Source organism: Tamandua tetradactyla, chromosome 2, assembly GCF_023851605.1.
Source record: "Tamandua tetradactyla isolate mTamTet1 chromosome 2, mTamTet1.pri, whole genome shotgun sequence".
Lineage (NCBI taxonomy): Eukaryota > Metazoa > Chordata > Mammalia > Pilosa > Myrmecophagidae > Tamandua > Tamandua tetradactyla.
In genome coordinates this window covers 110,422,062-110,446,832 of record NC_135328.1, presented here as the reverse complement: position 1 = coordinate 110,446,832, position 24,771 = coordinate 110,422,062, and the positions used below count along the sequence as shown (strand labels likewise).

The 24,771-nt window shown below is 36.3% G+C and overlaps 1 protein-coding gene across 8 annotated transcripts in view; it reads right to left on the bottom strand.

Annotated features, from left to right (window-relative positions):
* The window catches only part of LOC143673677 (transducin-like enhancer protein 4), a 161,745-nt gene that overhangs the window by 62,802 nt on the left and 74,172 nt on the right, over nt 1-24,771 (bottom strand). For 6 of the 8 annotated variants that reach the window (XR_013170508.1, XM_077148492.1, XM_077148488.1 and 3 more), the window contains 2 exons: nt 18,512-18,716; nt 17,220-17,236 (listed from right to left, as the gene is read on the bottom strand). Coding sequence is in view for 7 of the 8 variants with exons in the window: in XM_077148492.1 (XP_077004607.1) it covers nt 17,220-17,236; nt 18,512-18,716 (222 nt within the window). In the remaining variant the exon portion in view is untranslated. The remainder of the gene's footprint in view (nt 1-17,219; nt 17,237-18,511; nt 18,717-24,771) is intronic. The other 2 variants (XM_077148489.1, XM_077148491.1) reach the window with 1 other exon arrangement.

Sequence of the window (24,771 nt, the reverse complement as noted above, 5' to 3'; positions counted from 1 at the left end):
TCTGACATGAAAATAAAAAAGGCTCTCTGCAAAACTCAAGATAAACTGTGAGACCACAGTCCTCAGGCCACTCATTCAATGCTTGTAATGGTAGTTATTAGCTCTCGTACCAGCAGAAGCACACAGCACTAGCAAAGCAGGTGAAGGTCTTTTTAAACCAGGATTTAGACTGACAGGAACCCACAAAATTCACCTTGTTTGGGCTCCGATTTCATCTATTATGAATGGCAAGTGGTTTTGTAAAAAAACATAAAAAAGTCACGTTTCTAAGCCAAGGTTGAACTGTCCTGCAATACGAAATCCCCTTTGGAATTAAATATGTGCTCAGATCAGCTAAAGTTAATTCGCAACCATCCGTACGTACAAGATCCATTTTGTAGATTTTTTTGCAGCAAAAATTTAATCCCAGAATAATTTCCCCCACAGCCTTGCATGTTTCTAGTTTGTTTCTTCCTGCTGTCAGTCTGCTCTTTGCTTGTGAAATGCAAGTCAGTTTAAATATTAACCCCCCCCCAAAAAAAATAGAACCAAGTTATTTAAAAATTATCCATACTGTGCACTAAAAAAAACAACAAAACTAAGATTCACTAAACATCTACTATGTGTCAGGCACCTTTTAAAATTTACCTTTACCATCTCCATGTTACAATTAACAGAACATGAGAGCAGTAAAGTTGCTCCAAATCACCTGGCTAGTAAAAGGCAGAGGCCAGGAACTGAACCCAGCCATGTAACTCTAGAGCCTGAGTTTCTAACCAGTATCCCTTCTTTGCCTCTGGCCTGAGAACTGGCTAGAGTTCACAGTGTTCCACACACAAAGACGTGGACAGGTCCCAACCCACGCCAGCTTCCCAAAACATTAAATGTGGTTCAAACAGAGTCACCCTTTACAAAGGTGTTATTTCAGCTTCAAGAACAGAGCAAACATGAAAACCTGCAAGTAGTGGGAAAGGAGGAGGAGGGCTAGAGTTCCCTCCTGGTTTGTTCACGAGATTTAGGCAGATCTGTCTCTTCCAAAATATGCTTCCCCTTGCAGCTCTGGTTACTGCCTAAGGGGTGCAGTGTACCGATCTATTTGTCTTGACCTATGTAATCATTCTATGTAAGAATCTTGTACTCATTCTTTTCATTTCTGAGTCTTTAGCCCATATAATTTTGGAGTCATGCTGAGTCAAGTCAGTGGAGTATTTCTTTTCTTCTTCTAGCATTATTAACAATGAACAACTTTTTGCCTTATTGTCTTTTCAAGTTTTTTAACTCACAAAGTTTCCCTCCTCCTTGTCCTAAAATCTGGAAGAAACAGCAGCTGCGAGATCACACAGAATCATTTATCTCCACTCAGTACTAGTCCTTACAGGGCTTTCCTCCCTATCTACTTCAGAACCAGGTCCCCACATTTGATCATCTGGTACTGAAACAAGCAAAATAGCAACTATTAGTTCCAATTTGGAGAGTAGTCGTTTTGCACTTCTTCTTAGTGAACTATAGAGCACAGTCATGTAACTCATGCCTCCATTTCCACTTGGCCAAAAAGTCTCTGCCTACCTCTCAACTGATTAGCCTTCTCAAAGACTAGGGATGCTGCAGAGATTGAAACAATTTTACTATTCCTACTTTTAACAAACTCAGTACATTTCTATTCTTTCCTACTATGACACTTTAAGATTTGGTCATATGAAATATTGGAACCAAAGAACAATTACATAAAGGTATAATCTTTTGTCAGTGGGAGAGGAAAGAACCCAATTGGATGAGGTTAGAGAACAGAATACGGAAGAGGAAGCACCAACTTCCCCAATACTCTGAAACTGGATAAAGTGGTACAGACAAAATGTCTTACTGATGGTGTCCAGAGGGCGTCAAACCAAAATTAGAGACCAAATACAAAGAGTTAATTCTTCCAACCCACTTACAGTAATTTTTCCAATGATGATGCCACTAAAATGTACTATCCCAGAGTTGAATTTTAAATTTCTTAAATACAATTTCTATCTATATTTTATGTTCTAGCCTCACTACTTATTCCAAATCACTTACTTGCCAAAGAAAGCAAATTCTGCAGCATTTTCCATCTACCACCCTGTGGTAAGCTTTGCTGGTTAGACATCTCCCACAGACCTATTATATAAATTCTTCAGAGACTCTTCTCTCTAGCCCCACCATCACCATGACCATATGGTACACTGAAAATATACTCCTCAGCTTTTGAGTCAATACTCAAAGGAAGCTTTCACTTTGATGCATTTTAAAGGGAAAAATATGCACACAACTCTTAGCCAAGAAGACTTCATATTTGGGTTGTGACAGGGAAAATACACAAATATAGCCTGAGGAAGAAATGCAAAATGAAATCATCGAGCAAGAGGACAGCAGCTTCTTCAACACTCAATCATTTCCAGTCACACTATTTTGTCCAGTAAAACCTGCATTGATAATTCCTCATGAATAAAAAGCCAACATTATCATCCACAGCTATGTTGTTGACATGCTTTTGCTATTTCACTAAAAATACCATTAATTTTCTGGCTTCACAACAGCTGAGCTACTCCCCATTTGAATATACAAAAGAGTATTTTGTTTAAACCAAATTAAAAGCGTTCCAGTAAATGACTTCCATTTTGCTGGCTATACTATTTTAGTAGATACTGTTCTTCTTAATACTCCCTACCTCAACATCATGCCGGTCATTACCCCAATCCAAAATATTTTTATTTTTAAAAATGGTTTTTAAGTTGGGGAGTGGGAATTCAGAAACTGATCATTTTTATTAAAGTACTCCTGGTCAGTGACACACCCAAAAGGCATGCTAAGTACCATTTGGCTTTTCTAAGGCTATAAAATATGGAGGCTGCTTCTTTATTTCTTTCACCTCTGTGAGCCAAGGTACATAAGCAGCAAACTATTTTCCAGTTTAGGTATCTGAAAAGAAAACAGAATACACACACATGCACATCAAATCCACCTTCCATTTCCCATTTAGATAAGTTCTGACAACTCCCATTTAAGTCAGAATGAAAACCACTACTCCTGCCAAGCCTTCCTGGCATCTCACCACTTTATTTGTTCCCATTTGTATCTAATGCTTTTGTCAACAGTTCAACAAAAGTCAAAGCAAACAACCCACTGCAAACACTGGGGGTAACAGCAACAAGCATGAATCCTTCACAATTATCCAGCCCAGCTGCTCAGAGCTCATCCTGGCTGCTTTCATTTACAACAATGTCAACAAAAGGCTGAAGCCCAATAACTAGATGGGTCAATACCGCCACTGTATACCCTCTGTAGGAGGAAATGCTGTTCTTCTTTGCTGCTTTGGCAAACATGCAGAATAATTCAGTCAGATGGACAAGTACTTGTCTAATCATTTGTTATGTGAATTATTCAACAACTTTCCACGTCAACTACTAAACAGGGCTCTTCAAATATTTCTGCGGCACTTCCAGCTGTCTGACTGCAGACATGCATAAGATGAACAAAGACAGATGAAAACAAAATCATGACCTGAGTTAATTCTAGTCATAATCTCTAGTCTAAGAAAGCTGAGTGTTCATGATTAGTCCTTTTATGTCTCAAGTTGCTGGCATTTTCAATACAGAACCAAAGCTTTACTATGGACTAGAGTGGGGGTGGGGTAAAGTGGAAGCCATCCACTTCCACTCAACGCAACCAAAGATTATATAACACATTCCTTGGCCCAATTTTGATAAAAATATTCACATTTATTTCACGAAGAATTATTCTGAGATAAAACTGCAAATTCCCACTTCTTTTTCTTTCCTCTCAGATTTATGAGGGGCTCTGACCTGGGCCCAGCCCAGGCCTCTCTTTCAACTGAGTCCTCCTTCATGGGACCAAGGGGACATGCCCACCTAGAGCCTCTACACACTCCCTGTGGACCATGAACTGGACTCCCAGGACCCTGAAATTCCCTGTCCAAAGACCCAGAACCCAGTGTTTATTTAGTCATCTTCCTGGGGTTTCACAAAGGTAGACCCTGCTGCTAGACCTGAGGGATGGCCAAAGGGCAGCTTATTGTTATGGGGTGGGGGGGAGGAGGGGATGAAGTTTTGAAGTGGGAGCTACAGTATACACAAGAAGATGTGCCAGGGCCCTGAACGGTTCCAGCACTAAACTCCAAGAGGTTGGAGAATTGTAAATTCAAACTTTTCCTTCCAGGTCATCATGAAGGTGTATATATTCCCTGGGTTTGTAACTTTCAAATACTTAAGACATGGCATGAGGGCCTCAATTTGTACTCTTTTCCAGGCCCTTCCAATGTCAGGGGTAGGCTCAAAGGAAAGTATCACGTACAGTTTTCAGTAGCCCATTTTTTTGAAACTTCTCTTACTACCCAATGTCCCAAGGAAATATTGTACAGAAGAAAATCATGAGAAAATTTGGTTCTTTAAACACTTTCACAGATCCACAATAATGAAAGTACTATGATTTCATTTTCATCACTGCTTTAGAAACACAAAAAATTAAAAAGTTAAAAGAAAATTCAAGATTAATTTGTTTGCCAAGCTATTATATACAGTAGGAATAAAGCTATCTGAATATTAGAGAACTTTTCCTTTGAGATTATTTATGGTCTTTTTTCCTTTTCCAGCCTTCAAACATTCAGATTACAAAATTACTGCTTTTAACACACTTTGTCAAACACATATGAAGGAAACAGCAGAGATTCAAATTGTTTAAACTCATTTCCTCTTCTCACTATACTCAGGCTTATACATTCCTATGTATTACTGAGGAATTTTTACTTCCTGCCATCAGTGTCCAAGACTTTTTAGTCCTTGGCATAATAAAGAAGTGTGCTTTCAAAAAACAAATAATAGTTTAGGTCATAAAAAACACAATTTGAGAATTTTATTTCCTTCTAAAAGTCTTTAACAACCTCTGTAACCTGTCATATTTGAGAGACTGGCATCAACTAACAACTACAAAGTTGATAACTAAAAAAAGATTTAAAAGATATTTTAAAAGACTCTTGAAAAAAGAAAACATGCCATCTTGTTTGAAATGGGGCTATTTACTATGAGCAGCAACAGAATTTTTTTTTTAATCAAAGAATCAACATAAAAATTAAGTGAGAGGGTGAAACACCTGGAAAATCAGATGATATATTTTCACCTATATTTAATTCAATTGTTTTGCTGACTCCCACAAAAGACCACCTGAAGGTGAAGGCACAGGCCAAGATCAAAATCAGGAGTCTACAGAATGTTGCCCCTGGCATTAGTCAGGGTTTATTAAAGGCTCCATGTTTGCATGTTATTTGCACATCAGCTGGCAGCTTTCTGGAAAGACACCCTTCAGACACTAGTTCTCCAACCATCACTCACTGTCTTACATGCACCTTTTTAAAGATTTCAGGACTCTATGGATGCTCAGAGAAATAAAAGGAACGATCCATTAGTATATTTTATTCTACTCAGAAGGCAACGTATCTCAGTTTCATACTTTAAAAGGAAAATGATTTCAGAGAAGGGATTTATCTCATCTTTACTATGTACCCCCAATAATGCAGTGCAGATCTATTTACCTCCAGTTACCAAATTAATACCTATTGACTAACTTTAAATATTGTATTTGGACTATACTGCTCAATTTTTAAGTCTATCTCTCAACACCAACATGTTTTGTAGTTAGGAACCATGAAAATAATAATTTTTGTTTAGCTATTTAACAACAAAAAAATAAGGACCATCTCTTGGCTAAAGAGGTGCAGCTGTGCTTTTGTAATATCCAAAGGAAACCATGTACAAATTGGCAAGCAGTCTTTCCTATTTAAATGTCCCCTCTATATGAACGACAACCAAACAAATCAAGCAGATTAGTATACACCAGACTTCATACATTTATTAAAGACATTCCTCAACCTAAAATACTAAAATAAGACACAGATGACATCTTATAGCATGAGAAATTTCATATGCAATATTCTTTCATTCCTCTCCAAGAAGAGAAGAGGGTACACCCCTAAGGAAGAATGAAGAAAGAAAAAAGGGGGTAGGGTGGAGTAGAAGGAGAGGAAAGGAAAAAGAGAATTGAAAATGACACAGTTGAGTAAAGCAGTTTACAAGTGAGCATCTGGTATTGAGGAAGGAACCGAACACAAAGTCTGCAGAATCATGCTAAAGTCTAGAGGAGGGGTGGCAGTTTGAAAACAGGGGACGGAGGGAGTACAAGGATAGAAGAAAAATAAAAAGTCAATCCTGTTAGGAGTTGGGGAATTACTATATAACCAATGTATTGTTCCTTGGATGCTTACGTATTTAGTCATAGCTTGTTCAATTTTCCTAAGGGCCAAAAAATGTCACCAGCTTAGTTTAAAATTTCCCTAAATAATGCCAGTTTAGGTTACTACCATATTTTATTATTAAAGCAGATTCCGACCTAAGCATTCAATTCTGGAGTCTCATTCAGACCAACAACAGCCCAATATGGTTCTGTTTTAATTCCCTGGGTTGGTACTGGGGCTGAATTCAAGGGTATGGAGTAACTCAGAGAACTTTCAAGTCCTCATAACTGTGGTATAAACACAAGTGATTATTTCAATTTTCTCTGCAGATTATTTTTTGGGGCAGCCCAATAAACCCAATAATGCCAGATTTACTAGGAAAAAATTTATTCATTTCCCCATGTACCAGAAAGTAAGCTAATAACGTCCCACTGAGGGTGCTGTCAGGCTAAATCCCTCCACTGCTGAATGCACTACTGGGATAAATCTCCCTTCACTTTCCATTCCGCCATCCACTTTAGGGCAAGGCCCTTGGGGACGGCTCCAGATTACCCCTCCGCAAGTAGTGTCACAGGCACAGGCCTGAGTGGCCCAATCAACGCCAAGAAAAGAACAAACTAAAAAAGATTAATTCACAGATGTTCATGCATTTCACATACACTGTGCCCCATGGTCCGTTGCTAGGGCAACAGGAGACCAACAGTGCAAGCTTTATTGGCTTTATGAAGTGCATCTCAGGGACTATAGTCCGAGAAATGCTGCATAATAATAGCATGGCTTTTCTGAAGCCTTGTTTTGTGTTTATACACATTTAACCCTCTGAGTATTATAAAGAACACCGTTAAACATATCCTTCAAAAGCTCTACCCTACTTCAAACTACCTCAACCTTGTATCTCGAAACAGTAAAATGCATTCATTTCATTAAAGGACCATTTTGGGGAGACCCATGTTAAACAGCTCAACTAGCTTAGTGAGAAAAAAAAAAAACCTACAACCTTTTAAAGATCACTATATTAGTGCAGCTGACTGTACCTACCATTCCTGAGCAGTACAGAAGCTACAAAGATAACATACACAATGACCCTTTTTCTCCAAAATACTGGTAGGAACCCTGCTTTTGAATATTAAGGGTTCAGTTTTAACTAGATGGAACAGCATAACTGGCAGTCCTTGTCAGGTCCAAGTCTTCCCCTTTAGAGCAGTGTAATCCACTAGAACTCGCTGCGATGATATTAATGTTCTTTGTGTTCGTGGTAGTTACTATACCCTCATGTGACTCCTGAGCACTAGGAAAGGTGGCTAGTGGAACTGAAGAACTATTATTTCATTTCATTTTAGCTAATTTAAATAGTCACATGTACTTAGTGACTACCATACCGGACAGCAGAGACAACCGTATTTTTAAAAAAGTTCATAAAAAGCTCTGTCTTGTTTTTAGTTACTGCTTAAACCATCCCCACCACCCTCACCCCAAAAAACACCACTAGAAGTTTAAGTAAATGCACACATGACAGTACTCATGACTGTGCTGCTGCTTGTTCTACCCATTCCAAACACAGTCCTCAGCATTTGGCCTCATCACCCCAGTTATCTCAGCCAGGGCCAGGGATGAAGACTAACTCCCCTCCTTCCCCACCCCAATCCCCACCTAGGTTGGGAGGTTAAAATCACAATGTCACAATTCTAATAGTAGCAGCACAGATCAAGTGTTAATCTAAAGGGAAGGGGTGGGTGAGAGGGAGATACAGGCTGGCAGGGTAGAGAGGTGAATGAAGAGGAGAAAAATAAAGCCTGTGAATCGATGAATAGAAGCAACAGCTTACATTCAGATTCACAGGAGAAAGAACACACAGTGACAATCATTTCCTGGGAAAAGCTCAAGCCTAATGAGAATTTACTTTGCTCCTTTATGTGACAACCAGCCCTTTTGTGGCACAGGCTTCCTGACTGACAGGAACCGGGGCCCCTTAATAGGATTTCCATATTATTTCCAACACCTGCCCAGAAGTTATTTGTTTACATTGAAGGAGGCAAGATTCTCAAATCAGACATCTGCTTCTAGTTCAGGCATATCTTAGGAAGCCATCTAGAAAGTAGCTTTGTTACTATGGTGACAATTTTATTTTCCTTGTTTAGTTGGCTCAAAACATTAGCATTTCCAATTTTATTTTGTTGTTCAAAAGGCCAAATGTCACTCAAGAAAACATAAGTTTAAAACAAAGATAAATGAATAGAACACTCAAAAAAATTTTGGACTAAGTAAAAGGAGCATAAGGAGGAATAAATAAAATGAGGTGTGATATTGCCTACCTGGCTTCTCTCACTGAGTGGCATCCACCAACTTATTTACCTTCTCTCCCCTAATCTGCCTCTCTTTCCCTCAAATGTGAATACTCAGCAATTCGAAAAGTACCAATTAAGAAAAAAGATTCAAGAATCCTTCAGGATGTGATACACAATTAAATAATGAGTCCATTACCATGAAAAAGAATTCCTCATGCTCACTCTATCACTATCAGCATTATCTTACAAAGTTCACTTGCAGCAAGAATACTTAAGACATTTAAACTCCCGCCTCACTTGTAATTCAGCAAAAGGGGAGGGCAATGAGAGGAAAGTAAAGTGTAAGCTTTTCAAGAACATTTAGTGGGTGAAGAGAGGATGGAATATTAACTAGTGTGGGGGAAGAAAAGTAGACTGTCCACGAGTGGATTACATGTATGTTTCTGTTGATGTTTTCCCGTTTCTAGTGAAGCAAAACCGAACTGCGGAGAGTGGTTACTAAACCACCAATTACAGCTATCATGAGTAAGCAGTAATTTCTTAATTTACAATATTGGAGCTTGCAGCCTCACATATTTTTTAAAGGGTGTACTTTTATTATATGCAGAACTAACTGGATTGGTTTTGAATAATGAGAATAATCTGATAAATTTAAAGCAAAATCACTCATTTTCAATATTTAGATTCAAAGTAAAACAACCAAGCTATTTAATCATAAGATTTAAAGTTTGGATTCGCCAAATCTAACAGCATTATTTAATCTTGATATAGGATTTATTACTTTCATTTAATAGCCAACATTTAAAAGAATTAAAAAAACTCATAAAGAACTACTCAGCCCTCAGCAAACTTTCCTTTCATTCCTTCATGAAGCCCAAATTTTGCTCAACCTTGTCATAAGCTTGCTTGTCAGGGTAATAATTAGCTATCAATCTTTCAGTCCAAAATTGCAACCCAGTTTCTGAATCCAAAAGATACTGAATTATTTTTAACCACCAAAGAATAAAATATTTCATTTCCTGGCCCATATAATCCCCTCTCCAAAAAAAACAAAAACAAAAACAAAAACAAAAACAAATTAAGTAAGTTGGATAGGAATGTTGCAGAATCTATTGCAGAATAAGAAAAGTTAACAGCATTAAACTATCCCAGGTGATTTCATGATTTTTTTTTTTTTCCCCAGAATGGGTTAAGGGGTAAGTGTTACTAAAAGAATCCAAAGAAGATTGTGAATAATTCAATAATTCTTTGGGAATTCTTTTGGAAGAATTCTCTACATCTGAGAATCAAATACTCAAACTCAAAAACCAGTTAGGCTCCACTATAAATTTAAAAAGTACATTAAATAAAAACTTCACAGTGTAATATGTTTGCAAGAGGTTAAAGACATTTTAATTAAGACAACTGAAAACATTAAGCATCAGAATGAAAATGTTTGTCTAATAACTAAGAGAGTGGTTTACCGAGGAAAAATTAACTCTCTCTTGCCAAAATCAGTAGGGAAGGCAGACTCACCAGCCTGCCCGTTAATTAATATTTGTTCTGCCTCTGTGATCAGTGGAGGAGGGGACAGCAAACAAGTATGTCTTCCCCTATCCTATCATTAATCCATTCCTGCTCACCACCTGAGGACCAGCTATGGCCTAAAGATATTTGGTCATCTGTTCAACAAGCAAACAATTACAAAACATTTTCTGGAATCAAGGCACCTGTTATATTTTGCTCACACAATATACCTAGAAGCAGGTATCAATTAATACTCAACAAATTGCAGCATCATAAACTCATAGAACAAAGGTTTCTAATTATTCCCTTACAAAAGAATCCTAAATGGTGAAATATATAGTATAAACACCTCTACAAAGAATTTTTTAAAAAGTAATGCTGAAACATTTAATTTCAAATTGCCACATTATTTCAGAAAACTGAAAGAATTAAACATTAAATGCTTGAAAACCAAAGTATATCCCTACCACTCAACCCCCCAAAATTACTACTGTTTTTACTTGGCTAATGACAGGCTAACTTTATTGTTGAAACATATTTGATGGTATAAGACTACTTAAAATTACTGCTAGGAAGGGACTGAATAACATAAAAAAATCTACATTCTAAATGTTTAAAGAAATGCCTACAGTTATAGCCTTGAGATCCAGAGAGATTAAGTGACTTGCTCACTGACACACAGCTTAGCTAGAGGTAGAGAGAAGATTCCTGGCTTAAAGTCATGACTTTTCTAATTCTAATACAATCCCTTCCTAAATGAATCCTTGATTTATCCTCCTACACAGTTCTACAAAGATTAAGATTCTTGCCATTAGAAGCTAAAAATTACAAGGAGACAACTTTACTCTGCTGAGATGTGGGGGCCGGGGGATACCACCCATCTACAGGCAGGAAATAGATACATCTAATATAGCTTTTAAATACTATTAAAATATTTTTAAAGGCTTATCTTAAACAATTCTTATATGTAGACAGTGGATTGGGATTTCAAATACACCATAGTTTCGTGTTTAAAGGATACAAATAGAACTCTTATTTCTATATATTGACAATCAACATGCATGTGCCAGTTTAAAGCTATTATGTACTCCAGAAAAGTCATGGCCTTTAATCCTCACTCAATATTGCTGGGTGGAATCTTCCTGATTAGGTGGTTCCCATGGAGATGCATCTCCTGACCCCTTCAAGGTGGGGCTGCTTACTGGAGTGCTTTAAGAGGGAAACATTTTGGAAAATGCTTTAGAGTCACCAGAACCGACAGAGTCAACAGAATGGACAAGAGCCCCAGGGAAACCTTTGAAGAGGCCTAGAGAGAAGTTAGCAGATGTTGCCATGTACCTTTCCAGCTGAGCAAGAAACCCTGATCATCATCGGTCTTCTTGAATCAAGGTATCTTTTCCTGGATGCCTTACTTTGGACATTTTTATAGCCTTGCCTTAATTGGGTCATTTTCACAGTCTAGAACTGCAAACTTGCAACTTAATAAATTCCCCTTTTTAAAAGCTGTTTCAGTTCTGGTACATCGCATTCTGACAGCCTGCAAACTAAAACAACACATTTCTGGATATTTTAGTCCACTGACTACCAGTAAACTTCACTGTATTGTCCACTTCCAAATACATACATGCAAACCTAGACTTCATTTTTCCATCATAAGATAAAGGCTTTTTATGGTATGATTGCACATGAAGCCCAAAGCACTACCTGCGATGTATTCTTAACACCACAAGGAAGCAGACAAACACATTCAGAAAATGGGCCTAGCATTTCTACAGAAAGGCCGAACCAGGGTCTTCAACAAGTAGCATAAGAAACATTTTTTAAAATGAACTAACAGATATAACAATAAAATGGACTGGTCCTATTTGGATCCCATTTCAAGCAAACCAATTATTTGTGATAATCAGAGGTTCAATAACAGGCTGAATATTAGAAGACATCAAAGAGTTATTTAAAGTAGATTAAAGGCATTGTTATCAAAAAATATCCTTTATTTAGAGAAATGTATTCAATTTTACACTTATGTAAGGGCAAATGTATATTATTTGGGATTTGCTTTAAAACACCTCAGGAAAGAAAAAAGAATAACAATGTGACTAAATACTGATTGCTCTTGTATCTGGGTGGTGGCGTATGGGGATTTTCTTAGCACTACTCTTTCTAACTTTTGAGTATGCTTCAAATTTTCGTAAGAGTATGAGACTCGGTCACCCCAAAGAGCTTTTCTCTGAGGCACTGGCTGTGTGATGATCTTAGGCAGAGCTATAATACCTAGAAAACTTTCTTCAATTATGAAATGAGGATAATCACAACAACACCTACTACTTTCACAGTTGAAATCTAATCTATGAGCACTCCCATTCACAGGAAGATTGAATGAGAGGAGATCAATGGGGTTCAGTGGACATAACAGATTCACCTTCTTTTTCATTAGTGTAGATTGGGTAGGTGGAGGTGTCCAAGTTAGAGCCTCAAATTAAATAGCTTCTGAAAAATATGGGATAACTCAGACTCACTACTGTTCCTTGTTTGCTTAGAACATTCTTTTTAGTGTTTTACTGATTTCATCTATTCCTTCCCTTTTTATGCTTTCCTGTTTTTTTGTTTGTTTTTATAATGTGTCCTTATAAAGTCTATAGTGATGCAAATTTATCCCACCAAGCTTTCTCCCAAAGGGTAAAATTATAAACATTCCTATCTTAAATGGACCTGGGCCATCTGGTTATCTCCTTTCTAACTGGATTGGTTTCTTCTCTGCCATTCTCCTACACAGGACATTCAAAAGATAACAAATATTAAAGGCACACACACACCATTTAGACTGATATTCCTTTGAAACAGGAATACAGGGGGAAACACTGCAAAAAAAACAAGTCATGTAGGTCAACTAGAGCCTGGAATAGAACCTTGACCAAGGTGAATGTGCATGTGAAGTGGCAAACAGAAGTACTGACTCTGTTAATACAGGCTAAGAACTTACTTCCATCTGCATAGCAAGTAATAAGGCTTTTTTGGCCTAAATCTTACTTCAACTTGAACAAAGAAGTATCCTTAGTCTAATTCCTCACTGATAAACTTCTATTGTCAATAGAGAATAACTGGGAGAGACAAGAAGAAAAGCAATGTATGATGTTTTAGGCATATATATATAGAATAAACACCAAAATACAGCTGAGGCAGAATGACAAAGCAGTGCCTTAAAAACAACAAATGGATTATGAAAAGCCTTAAATAAAAACAAACTACTTACATAAGAGAAAAAACATAGTATATAGAAAAGCATTTAGTCAGAAAATTGTATATTAAAAAAAAAAGCCCACCCTCCATACCCATTATACCAACAAAAATTATGAAGTTCAATATTGGTGGTTTGTACGGGAACATACACAAGTATTGCAACTGGCATTCAAAAACTGGTGTCGTATTTCTGGAGAACAATTTGACAATGCAAAGTCACTAAACAGTCTCTTTGAGGACACGTATAGCACTTTGGGAAAGATATTCTAATGAAATTAAAAATAATGAGACTTAAAGGAAAAAATGTTTATACTTATGCTTTATTTTACAGAAAAAGAAAAGGCAAATTCCTCACATGCCTGACTTCAGGAGGTTACTGCTCTAAGGATGAAAAATAGGATTATATGCAGATGCAAAAAAAACACTTACATGAAATAATAATGTATTCACAATAATATCAACTTGAGAGAAGCCAGAGAGCTAATTAATATCTGGTGACTGTGAATTTCGCTATTTTTATTTAAGGTGGTCTTGATTTTGCTGCCTATTTTTTGCTATAAGGTATTAGAACTGTGAAGACATTTGGGGGTAAGAAGACTAATTAATTCCTCAACCTCAGATTCCTACCAAAATTTAGACAACTTGGCCTTCATCAGCTCTGAATCATTACTCTCTTATTTCAGTCACTCAGAAATTGGAGAGTGATATGAGGAGACTAATGACTCGGGGCAGATGACTCCTCTTAATGAACTGGTACCTCAAGCAACTAGGAAGCTCCTGGCCCCGCATGTGAGAATGTCCTCTCTGCTACCACTTTAGGGAATACCAACTTTAACTCAGGTCTCATGGGAGGGACGCAAAGTGGCAAGATTTCAGTGCCTCCGAAGACATTCCCTTACCCTTACTTATGTATTTTCAAGGGATGAGAGATGCAGTTATAAACACTCCAAAAGATGATGAAAAAACCTAACCCAGGAAGAAGCAGTAGAAATACGATTTGGGGGCTTTTTAAAGAACCAAATTTGGGCTTTCCATCCTACCATTTAGGATGAAGGTAGGTCATGGTCTGCATTTCTTGCTGTTTTCAGGCCCCAAACCTGGGACTTATATTGTTGGTCACCTGGAGCTACTGGAAAGCCAAGTGACTAACAAAGAAGGCTATAGATGCCGTGGCCCCATATATTAACAACCCCAAACACCATTCTACTTTCTCAACCCCAAGTAAACTGATTGTTTCCTACAGTGCTTTCTTCTTTAGGTCAATATTTACATTCTCCACCCAGTTGAAAAGCTTCAGATACAGGTCTGCAAATACTAGGCTTAGGAATGAACTTAGCTACTGGAGCTATAGAAAATAAGATCAATAAAGCCAACGGCCTAACTTGCCTTTAATAGCACATGATTTAGTGGCCACAAAACTTCCAACGAGTAAAAGGAAAGAAAGGAAAACGACCTAATGATTTAATGAGTGAATTTCTTTCATTTTACTTGACACCTATAGGTAAAGAACCTTAATTACATGAATCTTTACAGTAAGTCTAAATTTTTATTTTATGGGCTATTACTGAAATCTACCCTGCTTAATAATCTGTAACATCGAGGAAACATATTAATATTTAAAGTGTCTCTCACAATTAAACACATCCACAACCTTGAATAAATCAAAAACTTGCTACCATATCAAAATGTTACACTGGGGCTGTATAACATTGCCCACATCCTCATTACATGCAACACTAATTACTACCAGCAGATTCAGAATTTTCTGCACATTAGAGCCTTTTAGAGGAGCTATAAAAAATTTCAGGCACCATTAATTTAAATTTGTATTGAAATTTCCTTTTGACAGATGGCCAGAAATTACTTATTATTTAGAGTACCAGAGCTGCCTGTTTGCACATTAGAAGAGGAAAGGGAAAAATTAAAAGCAAGAAGGAAATTTATGTCACGTTCATTACCTGTTAAATGTTAAGGAGCATTATCTTGCATGAATAAATTATTTCATACCAGCTAGACTCCAGTTGCAAGCAACTGGCACACTCTGGCTAATAAAATCCATCTCAAGTCACATGGCAGATAATCACAAAAGCCCTTCTTAACCAGGAACCCCTTATACTAGGAAGATGAGGACGATCGATGGGCCAAGCAAGTAACTGCTTCTCTGAGTATCACTGAAAATATTTAAGAAAATAAGCAAACTATTTCACCTTGCAAAGCTGTAGGATAGCCCCAAACCTGACACAACTTCAAATCTAGAAACAGTACTCATCAAAAACATCTATTTATAACCACCAATCCACAATAAATCAAGGCAAAATCATCTGCCTCCCTTTCCTTTTTGTTTTTTCCTTGGCTTCTGGCTATATATACTGACAGCAACTCCCTGACTCACACTAAACGATTATAAATGATTTCAAAATATACCCTACTCTTGCGTGAGGAAATATAAAATGTAATTGACACAAAAGTGTGCACTGGAGTATAAATATTTTCATAGCCTCCTGGGAGTGGAAAATGAGAGGAAGCTTTTGTTTAGTTCACTGGCCTGCCTAGAGGTATGTATTTATCCCAAGGAATCCTGAAATGTTTATATGACGGCCTCAGAATAACCAGAAAGCCCTTCCAAGGGCTGCTATTAGCTAATCCTGGTCACTGCATTTACTTACTACCTCCTAAGTACACGTGTGTGGAATATGAACTACAATCTAAGGATGCCTCTTAATCTAGGTATTGACAGGCATATCATACAACAAAAATAAACAGCTATAAATGCATAACTAGATCATTCATTGTAAACAAGTCCAACTGTAAATGATGACATTTATGTAAGTATACAGATGCCCTTTCAAAGGATAAAGATTCTCTTTTTTTTTTGCATGGGCAGGCACCGGGAATTGAACCTGGGTATTCAGCATGGCAGGCGAGAACTCTGCCTGCTGAGCCACCATGGCCTGCCCACAACAAAGATTCTTGAAAGGTAAAAACAGATATACTCAACTTTTGTTCCCATTATTTAAGGGCTTTGGGAAAAAAAAAAAAGCTTTCTTTTATTGTAAAAGGACAAGGAGTAAAGAGATATTAAAAATGATAGCACCAGTGGTTTCAGGAGAAAATTTCAGTTTTCATATATATAACATCATTAAAAATAGAAAGAGATGTAACTGCCTCCTCTCAAAAACAATTCAATTGTAAAATATAAGAAAAGGAAATGACAGTGTCTGTACTTTGGCCAATGCTGGAAACTGTCCTTTCCTTCTAATCTATACTTAACATGTCACATTGCTTTCATATTTACATTTTTCCTGGCTCAAAAGTGATCAAAGCCATTTTCACATTTCACTCATTTTGTATCCTTTTCTCCCATTTTTCTTGTTTGGTTACTAAATAAATTCAGATAATCCCCAGCACATTCCATTCTAATGTTTAACATAAGCACATCCAAATTATTAAGCCTTAAATACTTTACAACTTGTCTATAAGAGATATAGAAGGTAGTTAAGATAGGTTTAAAACCTAAGGACAATTGATTTGCTATATTAGAAACTAAGATACTCATTAAAAAAAGAATTCTGGCAAAGAAAAATGGTATTAAACAAATGATAAAGAGTTTTGCAGGATGAAATTGTTTAAAAAAATATGAGATTAATATGTTTACTCCATTATTATTATAAACACAGCCTAATTGAAGAAAAGTAGTTATTCTTTTTCACATTGCAAGACATAATAAAATGAGCAATGCAAACCAGATCTTGATTCACTCTTGGGCTACAAATCTGATTCGGATAGAGAAACAGGACACTTTCAAAACTCTCAACCACACACCTGAGATTAATATTTTAAAAATGCAGTTAACCATTATTTGGTAAAGCCCACCAAATCACAAAGATTTATTTAAACCATCTAGAGCCCTTTAAAGCCATTCCTTCGTCTGTGAATTGGAATCCTACCTTGATGGAGTCTCTGTCTACAGGCAAGACAGCAGCAACACAAGCAGAGAAGTGTTGTGGGGGGGAGGGAAAAAAGAACTAGTTAGATTACACAAAATCATACATTTATCAAACTTGATCTCTGCTGAAAAATAAATAACACAGATGTTAACTTTGCTGTAAAAGTTAATTATTAATACCACTCTACCAGATTCACAAAGCACCAATCTACCTTTGACACAATTTCAGTTGGGCCAAAGCTGGATATTCACATTACTTATATTCCTTATCGACTTTTCCACTTACCAATGTGTTTATAATCATGCCTTAACTCTGTACCACAGCATTAAGATAAGTGGATAACAAATATTACAGTTTCCAACATCAGAGATGTGAAATTTATGCTTATATGATAAAAATCATTTACCCAAGATTACAATTCATGTAATGATACTGAAACAGGAGATACGAGCTTTTAATTATGAATCATAACCTTCAAATGAACGAACCATGTATGTGCTAAGTAAATTTCCATAGTAGAACATTGGAAGGGACTTTATTTGCTTTTCTACTACTAGCAAATAAAAATTATTAGTAAGCACCATATAAACATATAATCTTATCAAAACTGCTTCCGTACCATCATCTATGTTAGTAGAGAGAGGAACTCAACCAAAAAAGGAGCACAAATGGCCCTTAAATCTATTATTTGCATAACAATTCTGGTGTCCTTATAGGAAGAAATGTGTTCATCTCATGCTTCTTTATAGACAGGGTGAGAGAGGTAGTTAAAAAACGGACAGATTTCATTAATTTGGGTAGCACCTTCTCAATTACTAAGATGACTAAAACAGTTTTCATACTTGTAAAATTTTTACCACACTATATAGGCTGATTTGATTTATAAATAATAACTGATTATATCAAACATCAAGTGAGCCTATATCAAAAAGTCTTTCCCCAAAATTGATTTTGTCAAAGTTAGCTATTAATGCAACTCACTTTTCGAATACAGAACACCGTGGGATTTCATTACTGACTTAGATTTTGAGAATACAGGAAGTGGCAGGAAGAGATCAAAAGCAAGCCCAGGAATCAGGGCCAGTCACCTTCAAGGAGTGTAATATTCTCTTACTAACCGCTAGGATATCATTTGGCAAATGACTGCTTCAAATCATGAATTTACCTCCCAACAGAAATCCTGTCTAGTCAATGGTAAAATTAAATTAAGACAGAATAAATACTAGTATTCGGAACCTACCCTCAACAGCAGGTAGGTAATATTAGGTTGACATCCCAAGAGAATCTCTCACCTCTTTGGTGATCATTGTCATGGTGCTTCTTCTCATCTTTAATTGGAAGGTGGGACTGACCTCCCAGGGCAGTGGAGAGGGCCAGAAGCCCAGCACTGCTACCGATGGGTGGGATGGCAGGGGGCTGGAGCCCCGAAGGATGTGGAGTCAGAGGCACTGGCAGACCATGTCCATGTGATAAATGTTGGGCCTGGAGTTGTTGCTGCTGTGAAAAATCAGACAAAGATATTGAATTTGTTCTCTATATCTGCCCCTACCTCCCTGCAAAAAAAAAGAGAAAGGAAGTGGAGATAATGAAAAATCAAGCACCCATGAAGATTCCTTCATGTTTTTTTGTCCCCTACACATATATTTTTTAAAATGGGAGGGCGTGAGCTATATAGCTGATAAATACTCTCAGATTTAGGAATTTTGCATATACACAGTAAATAGCTTAATTTTTAAATAAATAGTGAAATTATCTAAACTTTTAATGGATGAAATTCAAACATTTAACAAAGCATCTATATTTATTTTGTTGTCAAAAAATAAGGCCTCATCTTACATTTCTGATCAAAACATATACGTGAATAACTGTTAAAACAGTTATGTTGAACAAAAAAGCTGAAAATTGAGAAAATTAGTGTTAAACAGTTCTCCCAGAACCACTGCACAGCATGCAGTGAGAGTTAATTTGAAAGAGAAAACCTGAATTAACAACCCAGAAAAGGAAACTGGTTGCAGCCACCGTTTTAAGCCCTTTAAGTGTCCTCAGCGGTACTTGAGCAAATTACTAAGGAAAATCTAATGTACCAAGGCTTGGGTTCTCCTGTAGGCTTGCTCAATAATGCTGAAATAATTGGGCACTCTGTGCACGTTTAGTGATGCTCGAATGAAAAGCTAGAGGCCTGCCCTTGTACTCTTCTCTTGTGGCCGACTCAGTGTTGTGACAGGTTTATTTGAGTGGGACTGTGATGCATGCACCAGTAACTGTGCTGACAAGAGTTTAAAGTCATTTTTACCAGCACACTGGCAACACACAGAGAAAGCTCAAGAGAGGATGGAATGGGAGTGCTCGACCTCACTGAGGCTGCATCCAGCTCTGCTACAGAAATCTCTATGGACAGGCCTTGTTTCTGCTTCTGAGTGAGAAGGGGAGGTGGGGAAGTAAGGATAGGAGGGGGTTTGGGGGTGGTGGGAGAGGATCTTAAGTTAAATACATCCCTCAACAGAAATCTATTCAATTTGAAACTCTGCTTAACAATATATTAAGAGAATAGTGTTGAGTCTTAGATTTTTATAGTGCTAACATTTTAGTTATTGCCTTTCAGTAAATCACTTTTCAGGCCTGAAAGGCAAATAGACCGTTCTGTAATTTTCTTCCAAATAAATTCCACACAATAGTTAAAAAGAAATTGATTATTTTGGTGAGGATTTTGACATTTTTTCTTAGAAAATACTTCAAAAAAGTAAACATTTTTTCTAGTCTCCCAATTATTTTTTTCTTCCTCTCTCCCATCTACATGTTTTCCTGTGTTTGACTACAGCATTAATTAGTTTTCTCCTATTGACCTGTACCTATTTTATGGCTCTTTGCACTTAAAATACAGTCAATAAAATAACTTTTACGGCAAGTTTACATATATAAAATGGAAAATTAGAATTGTGATCCAGACATTCCAATGACCAACTCCCCCTCCCACCCAAAGTCATTCCAAAGCAGAACTCCAAAGTTAACTGGAGAGTTCAGAATAATGTATTTCATCCTTTGAGTGGCCAAAATCATGTTCATAATTCTTTACATGCTGTTATTTAGTAGTAACCAAAGGTATAAGCAATTATATTTTCTACATGTGTAGAAAATAACACCTATGAAGTAAAAAACACTACTTTAGAGACTTGAAGTCAATATACGGCACATTTATTTTAGAACTTTGTGCAAATGAAACACAAAATTACTCCAATTTTCTTTCTCCTTCATTCCCCTAATACTTCAAGTGTACCAGTTGGGCACATAGTCACTTTCTATCTCAAACTAGAGATCAACTGGGAAGCGTTCATTAAGAGCCTGCAAATATGTCTTATTACCTTCCCTATACCATAAGCTCTGCCACAGTCTGCATCTGAAACAAACTCTGGCAAATTTGCAGGTACTGAAACATTCACATAATATGAGATACATTACAAAGTATATGTCTATTTTATTAGACATTTAAAAAACACTCAGCTAAAAGCACTATCTTCAATGGTCCAGGTGTTTCATTTGTAATTCTTTTTCTCTCACAGAGTCAAAAGTAAGCACTAACAGTTTCATTTTTCCACGAGACCAGGGACTTTTTAAATAAAGAAAATATACCCCCAATCTGTTGCACATGCCATTCAGAATCAACCATCCCAGTACATATCTAAGCTGTACTCATCTGTCTCATGTTTCACCTGTTATCCAAAGGCTTCCCTAAACATTCCATTTTTTTGTTATTTTATAGGGCTCCTTGGCATATGCCACCTTGTATAAGAACTGTTATTTGTTTTTTAATGAATAAAACGCCCTAACTTTCCAACTAGATTGCAAAAATATGGAGAGAAGAGACCAGCCTCAGGCTTTTTTTAAAACTAATTTTTGGCACTAATTTTTAAAAAACCCTGATACCATCAATAACAAAATGCTATCATCTAACAGTTATCCCCTTGTTTAAAAAACCAAAACAACAACAGATTCCTTTTATCTAAAAATAAAAGTTCAATTTCCTTAGCCTTTAAGATCTTTTATAAAGTAGTATCAACCCAACTTTGCAGTTATTGAATATTACTGTTATGGGCAAAGAGCTCCCTGGATACATTCCAGGGAGCTCTTTGCCCATAACAGTAATCTATTTACTGAGGCATCCAAAACCTTAATGCTTCAGCTTTACTAATATTTAACAACACAAATACAAATGCACAGTTCTCTCGTCTGTCTCTGCAAACTGACAACCAGATCTATTTCTTCTAAATTTCCCACAATGCCTAGATATTTCTTGCACTTAGTGGGATTCAAATAGATTAACAATGTTAGCACATATTTTACATTGAAGTTTGGTTCTGTTTTCTTCTGGGATGATGTCTCAATCTTCAGAATTTAAAGCCATAAGAAATGAAAGAGTAAGCTGCTTCTACTATAATCCTTTCATTTGGATAACACAATAAGCAGCAGTAATCTAAAATGGGCAAGAATGATATTCCAGCGGTCAGATTTCAGAGTTTGGTGCCTTTATATAAAAAGTCTGAATTTATTTTTATTATTGGCTTTGTATTAAAAAATTGTTAATATCATGAATTATAAATGGCTCAAACATAAACACCACTAAACTTCCCCTAAACTAATTAACTCAAACTATACAGTCATATATTTGTAAGTTTTTATGAGTTAAATTCCTACTAAATTTGAGGAACTTTTATATTTTACTTTTTAAAAAAATTTTTTTTCTTATAATAACATAAGATTTACAGATGAGTTGCAAAGATAGTTAGAAAGTTCCCATATATACTTTGCTGGGATATCCTAATGGTCCATACTATATAACCACAGAATTGATCAAAACTAAGAAATTAACTTTGGTACATTACTATTAACCATTCTTCAGACTTGATTCAGATTTCCTCAGTTTCTCCACTAATGTCAATTTTCTGTTCCTACATTCAATCCAGGATACCATATTGCATTTAGAGAGGTTTTAATTTTTCACTTGTTACTGCACCCAAATTATAAAGTCCTTTCAAAGACCTTATAAATGGCAACATCCTCATTACAGGTACATTGTTTAACACAATATGCCTTGAACTTAGGGGAAACAAAAAATGAGAAAGGATATGGGCTGGCTACCGTTAAGTATTTTAAAAAAGTCATTCATTGTACATATAAAATAGCAAACCAAAAAAGGGCACTGGATAAAGCATCCTGCAGAAACAAGTAATTTTTTATCAACATAATTCACAGCACTGACTTATATGAGTGAATGTTAAAAGGGGAAATGTTAGGCTGTATATGTTACCTGAATACAAATTAAAAGAAAAAAAGCTTATGACTGCAAACACACTGAGCCTTACTGTAAACAATGGACTGTAGTTAATAGTACAATTATAAAAATGTTCTTTCATGAATTGTAAGAACTTTACCACATTAATGCAAGGTGTTAATACTACAGTGGTATATGGGAACTCTGTACGTTATGCATGATTTTTCGGTAAACTTATAACTTCTCTAATAAAAATAAAACAAAACTATATAACTAAAGATAAAAGTGGGATTAAGTAAGTTACCACCAAGAGGTATGTGAAAAAAAGGAAGCCAAATACATTGAAATACTATAGATTTTTAAATGCTTAAATCAATGTAACACACCACTTTCTGCACTTACTGTTCATTTTTAAGCTACATAGTAAGTTTTCATCTTAAATTAATCTGGTAAAATTAGGATGGCAGATGTATTTATAATCGATTATGACCCCTGATTAGTCAATAAAACATATCATTATAAATCAGTTTCTTTAAGTAAAAGCAGTAAGTTCTAAATAGCTAAACTGAACTTAATCCTTTCCTTGATTAAAAAAAATCATAGGAATTTAAATTCATTAAATTTCAAACGCTCAAGAGTTCAACTAAAAAAAAAATCTCTTCTTAACCACAGAGCAAATTCAAAGCAGGTCTCCCTGGAAAAGGAATCAGGTTACTTGGGATATTACACAAGGAGGTTGGAAAAGCATCATCAAATGGAGTACCCTACAGGACAGCGCAAGCTTGCTGAAGCTTCTAAGTAGCTTTAACACTCTTAACACTGTCCTCTAATCTCTAACCCATCCGTGTTAATTAGAGAACAAATGACTGCAAAGGTTTACTACCTTATCCTCTATTCACACTAAGAAACATAAAACCTCATGCTTTCTAAGAATGAAGGAAGGGAAATCCATATTAAGAATACATATTTCAACAATGATTTGTTGCTAAAATAGTTTAAGATAAATTATTATTAGATAATTACAAAAATTTTAAAAAAGGCTAACTTTAGAAGAAAACCAAAATATGCTAATAAAACCAAAGAATCAAAGAGGGCATTGACTGAAGTACCAATTAAACAATGTTAAAATTAATGCACTCTTATGTAACCATAACTGAGAAAAAATATAAAGGAAAATAGGTATCATGGAAAATTCTTCTCACTGAGCTCCTATTTTGGAGTGCCTTCTCTCATCAAAAACAAAACAAACAAAAATACGTATCCCAAGTCACAAAAAAAACCTCTTCTTTCTGTCCCTTTGCTGGCCCTTCAAGAGTATAAACAGTAAAAGGGGGTAAACTTTAAAACTTAGGCCAGAAAATACTCCATTACGGTAATTAATTTAATTCCCCAAAATAGCCATGAATTATTTCTGAAAGCACACAACAATGAAGTGGTAGCTGAAAGCACACAACAATGAAGTGGCAGCTTCAATTCTAACATTTTACTGCATTTTCTACAATTAAGGGTTATTTCCTTTCAGTTTCAAGTTTGGAAGGGAGGGCAGAACTTGAGCTATAGAATCAAGTTCACAGGAAAAGTCTTTTGAAATACTGCTTTCTGTCAGCAAAAGGAAGAATTCTTTTTAACTGAGGGTCTCTCATTGCTTGGTCATTGGAGACAGACAGAATTCACTAGCAGAAAAGTTGGGTGCTTATAGAGCCTTTCAGTCCCTACATGTCCCTCGGAATTCCAGACTTTCCAAATTGGAAACAAAACAGAGGCTTTCTTGTTCACCACCCTTCATTTCTACTATGCTCCTACCAGAAGACTACTACTCAAAAACAAGATGCATCTTTCTTAGAAGCAAAGACAACCCAGTAGCAAGGAGCGCACTTACTGTCCAGATCTTGGCTTCTAAAAATAGTTTTAAGATGAACTTGGACACCATGGGACAGAAAGCAAGAAAGCTAACCACACTAATGGGAACACGCCAAAAGGATAAAAAGCCAGCTTGAAGGGGTTCCCAATAGCAAAACTTGAGACAAATGAAGCACCATAAAGAATAATAACAGATCATAATACATTTAAAAAGTTCTCAACATCAATGTTCAAAGTGGCATTATTCCCAGTAGTCAAAGTCCATGTGAAAATATCCCAAATGTCCTTCAAGAGATGGATAGATTAACAAAATGTACTATTATCCATGAAGTGGAATATTATCAAGCCATATAAAGGGATGGATTTTTGATACATGCTACAACATGGATGAACCTTGAAAACACTGCACTAAATGAAATGAATAAG